The following is a 5,271-nucleotide window of genomic DNA, read 5'->3' on the forward strand; positions in this document are numbered from 1 at the left end:
CAGAGCCTGCCTCCATCCCCCAAGCACCTGCCCTCTGCCCTAGACTCTCGGCACTGCCCATGTGCCCCTGCTGCCCTCTGCGGCACAATGAGCCCTCTCAGCTCTGCTGAGGTCGACACTGAGCAGCGAGGAAATACTGCCTGGTGCTTCAAGGCTTCCTACGGTCAGATCTACCGTACTAGTTGTATTGGTTTGTCTCCCACTAAACTCTGGCCCCCTAGGGCAAGAGACTGGGTCTTTTTGGTCCCTCCAAGTCCCCTGGAGAGCAGAGTACCTGGTCCAGCAGGCATTGTTTGGTGAGTGATCGCACCTTGATCCCAAACCCATATGCTCACAAACCCTCCTTCCTCCATTTCCGAGTGCCTGCTGCCTCATTTCTTTCAGCCTGAATGTCCACCCCCAGCAATTCCTGGGCTTGACTGGAGTAGTCTGGAAAATGTGATGTTTCATGAGGATAGGGAAGTTAACCCTTTCCCACTAACGGCTGCATCGAGGCAGGAGCAGCAGTTTTCTCTCCTTTCCTGGCGCAGGCAAGTGCTGACTCCCTCACCCACAGAAGACATCATCAGTTGATCACAGCACCCTGGCTTAGACATGGCCTTTATGCTGGGATCTAGGTTGCCATGGAAATGATGCTTTTTGACCTGGTGGGATTAAGGTATCTGCAGAGTGGTATAGAGGAAGGAGATAATGAATAGGGCAGTTGTTAAATGTTCCTTTGTAAACCACACACTCACATTCAACAGTGAGCTATAGCTCACATCCCTTGGTCCCACTGCTCCTTCCAGAGACTCTGAAGCAGCCATTGCTCTGCATCAGGTAGGGGGAGACTTGCTGGTTATACTGGGAAGGATCAGCAACAGGCGCTGTCTCACTCAAGGCCACAATTCCTCTGCATCTTCCCACGTAGGAATGGTTCCCTACTCCTGGCCATTAAGGAAGACTTCCCCTATAAATCTGTGCATCTCCATGTGTAAATAACAGGGAGACAAGCCAACCCAGCAATCAGAGCCACTTCCTGGGTTAGGAGGGGAAAGTCACCTTCTACAGAAGCAGCATCTGTAGGACTGTGACATTCTTCAGTCACACTGAGGCTCTTCCTTCCTAAGGCCAATGAAGCCATGTCTACTGGGGGTACGGTACCTGCACCCCCTCAAGCTATGTATTTCAAGAGCCTGAGGTTGGGGAAAAAGTAAAGAGATGCTCCAAGCTCTAGATGTCTGTAGTTAAAAGAATATCACTCAGCAGACAGTGTAGTTACTACCCAAGTTCTGGGCATCTTCATTCTGGAACAGGCATGAAATGGTAATGGCCAAACCCTTATCCCACCCCACCACCTCCAGGCCCAGCACCAAAGTGAGGAGAGGGCAACAGAGGTGAGGGAAGAAGTGTGCAAAGAGAGGGTATGGATGGGTGGGGGGGTCCCAAAAGGACCTAAGCAGCAAGAGACCCCCAGGCACAGGCCTCATGCCCAGCAGACCCCCATCTGCAAGTCCAGCAACTGTCCTAAGGTAGGGTGGACACCTTCTGGATCCCAGGCTGGCCTCCCGAGTTCGGAGGCCTTCGCTGAGCACCCCACGAGGACCTGCCCTCCTTTGGGCATGTATCAAGGTCAGGGGCCAAACAGCAGTCTGCAGAACCCAGAAGCAAGGGCAGGATCAGTGAGTGGGAGGAGCCCCAAAGGCTCCATCGTGATACATGAGGCCAGGCCTGTGGCTCGAAGGTAGAACAGTCTCAGTGTCCAGGAACTGAATCTTCATCCTCAGTCCTCATTGGCTTCCACTCTCCGCCCTGGTCGGTTGGCTCCTTCCGGGATGATACGCTTCCTCCACATGCTGATGGTTTCTCCGCATCACATGCAGTCAGGCTCCAACCAACCGGAGTGGACAGAGAAGCTGGAGAGAAAGAGCAGTGGTTAGGAGAATCGCAACAGCTGACTCGGTAGAAACTGGCGCCTCACACCAGCCCTTCCCAGCCCTCTCTACACCAGAACAAATGAAAATAATGTCGCCACTCTTGTTACACACAGGAAATAGGTTCCAGGACATGCCACGGACACCAGCTAAAATCTGGAAACTTCTTTCTATAACTGGGTGTAGTTTCTGTATATAACATATGCACACCTCCCATATGCTTGAAGTCGTCTCTGTGTTACTTTTAATACCTAACACAATGTAATGTCATAGAAATAGTTATTACACTATATCGTTTGGGAAACAGTAACAAGAAAAAAGGTCTGTAAATGTTCAGATAACATTTTTTTTTCCAAGCTATTTTTGACCAGACGTTGACTGACTTCACAGAGGAGGAGCAGATAGGTACAGAGAGAGAGTTGGCATAACTCATTGCAGTAGTGGCCAGTGGGCAAACTGCTTCCTCCAGCCCCACTCTGAGTCCTAAGGGATCAACGTGGAACCATCTCAGCCCAGTAGATTTGCTTTATGTACAGCCTCACGACAATGTGTCGGGGAGGAGGCAGTAAACACGATCCCCAGCCTCACCTGAACTGACAGAGAAGGAAAGGGACGTGGATGAGGTGCTGTACGAGGTGCAGTTGGGTCCAGAGGGACAAAAGCTCCCACTGGAACCCTGTCTCGAAAAACCAAAAAAAAAAAAAAAAAAAAAAAAGCACTGGAGAAGTTAAAGCCAAAGTTATATAAGCCCCTCCTTGGCCCAGCTCAGGTTCCCATGGGGAAGGAGTGGTATCTGGGGAAGAGGGCAGGAAGGCTAAGTGCCATGGCTTCTAGGTTCTATTCCTGGTTCCTCCCTTGAGCCATTCTGACCACAAACCGACCTCTCAACCTTCTGTCTTACTGCTCAAGGAGGATTAAGACATCACAAATGGCCCCATCCAGTTTTTGGTCACCCATCTCTTCTAGCTACATCTCCCCGCCCAGTAGCCCTTGGCGAGCACACATGGCTAGGCAGATAGACAGGCCCACCATCCTGGAACTGATGGCTGGTCCACAGCCCACCCCTTTCCAATAGCTCAGTCCTAGGGCCCCAAATCCACAATCAGGGATGAAATGAGCTGTGGAGTGGTTGGCTCAGCCCAGCCCTCCACTGAGGTCCCACGTGGGGAGCTGGGACGCCATGGTTCTGTGCCCAAGCCCTTATAACTCCTTCAATAACTACAAGATGGTGAGTGTTCACCTCAATTCAACGCTTAAATTCTCTGCCATGCACTCATTCTGGAAGAGAGCCATACAATGCAGGAGCCCTATGTTGGGTGAAAGTGGAAGCCCACAGGCCCACCACGTTAGTCAGTGTTCAGTCTCTAAACTGGGCTTTTCTCCCAGGTCCCCGGTCTTCCTCTCAGACACTTAGGTCACATTAAGGACCCTCCTGCCTGGCACCCTAGGGAAAAGACAGATCTGCTCACTCCACCAGGCGCCCAGGCTTCCCAAACAGACTGTCTAGGGATCCTACCAGGCGCCCAGGCTTCCCAAACAGACTGTCTAGGGATCCTACCCTCTTGGCTCCAGCAACCTTCCCTAGGGCTGTCTAGCTTTGGTGTGGGAAACAAAGCCCCTGGTTTTCTATAGAGAACAGAGGAGGAAGAAGAGAGAGAGGGGGATCAGTGCTCTGGGACTTACCTGACATGTCCTCTGGGCATGGAGGTGGGGGGCATGTCGATAAAATGGTATGCCATGGTTTAGGACACAAGGGTCCCGGTCCCAAGGCTCTGCCGGGCCCGCACAGTCTGGATGGCCTGTTGATTCTTGAACTTGACCAGGCCCAGGGTGATTTGAGCGTTCCAGCCGGGGTCTTCGAGGGGGCAGCGGAAGTCGATCTCACCCCCGCCCTCGGTCACTAGAGTGAAGTAGATGTGGCGCCCGGTGCTCTCCACGCACTCCACGGCTTTGATGCGGGCGAAGCTGAGCTCCTTGGGCCGGCCGCCCGTGCCCTTGGCCTCGAAGAGCTGCAGCCCGCGTTCGGTGAGCACGCAGCGCTTCCGCTTCCACAACTGCAGCAGCCCGCCGCTGCGCTTCTCCAGCACGCCCTCCTTCAGCACGGTCGCCGCCGCCGTCATGGGCGTCCCCGAGGTTCCCACAGCGCTGGAGGCTGCGGCAGTCCCGGCTCTTCAGCGCCGGCTCTTCGCGCCCTGGGCTGGCTGGCCCTGCTCCCTGTCCAGTCGAGCCCGCGACCGGGAACGCCTGGCAGACAGCGGCGCCTGGGAGGCGCGAGAGGATGCTGCTCGCCCGCTCGCCCTGCGCAGCGCTCCGACCTCCCCGAGCCTCTGCCCGGTACCCTGCGCCTTTCCGCCCGCACGCCCGCGCCCCTGGACTCTGTGTGTGCGCTCGGCGGCTGCTGGCGGGATGTGCCCTTACATGTTCCACCGCTCGCCTCCTGCGCCGCCCGCCCGCCCGCTGCGCATTCCTGCCCCGCTGGCCCTCCCCTCTGCGCCGCGCACCCGCCCGGACAGGGCCCCGGGGGGCGGGGCCGCAGCGGGGCTCCAACACCCACCGCCTGCGCGGCCCCGGGAAGGGGCTGCTTACTCAACAGCCGGGCTTCTCGCCTGCTGTGGCCCCTTTTTAAAACACAACCCCTCCCACCCCGGTTCCCGACCCCGCACCCGGGACATAGGAGAAGGGGGGGGGCAGAAGAGGAGAAGTGGGGGAGGGCCGAGGAGCGTCTCCTAGAGGAGCGTGGTCACTGCTAGCCAGGGGTTGGGCCTGCTTGGCGACAGCGCAGTGACACCATGACATGGTGGGCGTCAAATATCCGCTGGATGCTTCTCAAACCGCAGAATTCCTGGTCCCCAGCCTCCTTTGCCATTAGCAAATGTCTCCCTGCTGGGCACACAGGAGGTTGGGCACAGTTTGGACTATCTGTCCTCCCACGTTTACCTGCTTCGATCTAAGGGAGACTTTAGAAAATAGCCAGTATGAAGTGGAGAAAGATAAATCATGATGGGCCGCTCACAACTACCATAGTGGGAAGTAGAGACCCATGCTGTGCCTTCGGGGTGTCTCACAGTTCTCTCCAAGCACCTGGAGGTGACCAGCACTCAGTTGCAGGACTCCAAGCTGAGGGGAGACAGGCTTCTCTCCGTTGGCTTCAGAACTCTCTTCCTTGATTGCAAGCTTTCCTACCTGGACAAAGGCTCTAGCCTTTCATGTTTTCATCTATCAAACGAGATAACTAACCCATGCCGAGCTAGGAGGACTGTGGTGAAGAATAAATTAGAGACAGTTTGTGGAAGACCAGGCAAACTGAGTTATTCCTCTCTCTTCCTACTGTCTTCCTTTGGAAAAGGTCAGAGCCTTT

At 55.2% G+C, this 5,271-nt stretch overlaps 1 protein-coding gene across 1 annotated transcript; it reads right to left on the reverse strand.

Annotated features, from left to right (window-relative positions):
- Window positions 1-1,277: 1,277 nt before the first annotated feature.
- Phlda3 (pleckstrin homology like domain family A member 3) lies at window positions 1,278-4,397 on the reverse strand. The gene is made up of 2 exons (XM_057770220.1): window positions 3,597-4,397; window positions 1,278-1,895 (listed from the first exon to the last, which is right to left on the reverse strand). The coding sequence occupies exon 1, from the start codon at window positions 4,031-4,033 to the stop codon at window positions 3,656-3,658; it is 378 nt and encodes a 125-aa protein (XP_057626203.1). The 5' UTR covers window positions 4,034-4,397; the 3' UTR covers window positions 1,278-1,895; window positions 3,597-3,655.
- Window positions 4,398-5,271: the final 874 nt, after the last annotated feature.

This window comes from Chionomys nivalis, chromosome 5 (assembly GCF_950005125.1).
Source record: "Chionomys nivalis chromosome 5, mChiNiv1.1, whole genome shotgun sequence".
In the NCBI taxonomy this organism is placed as follows: Eukaryota; Metazoa; Chordata; class Mammalia; order Rodentia; family Cricetidae; genus Chionomys; species Chionomys nivalis.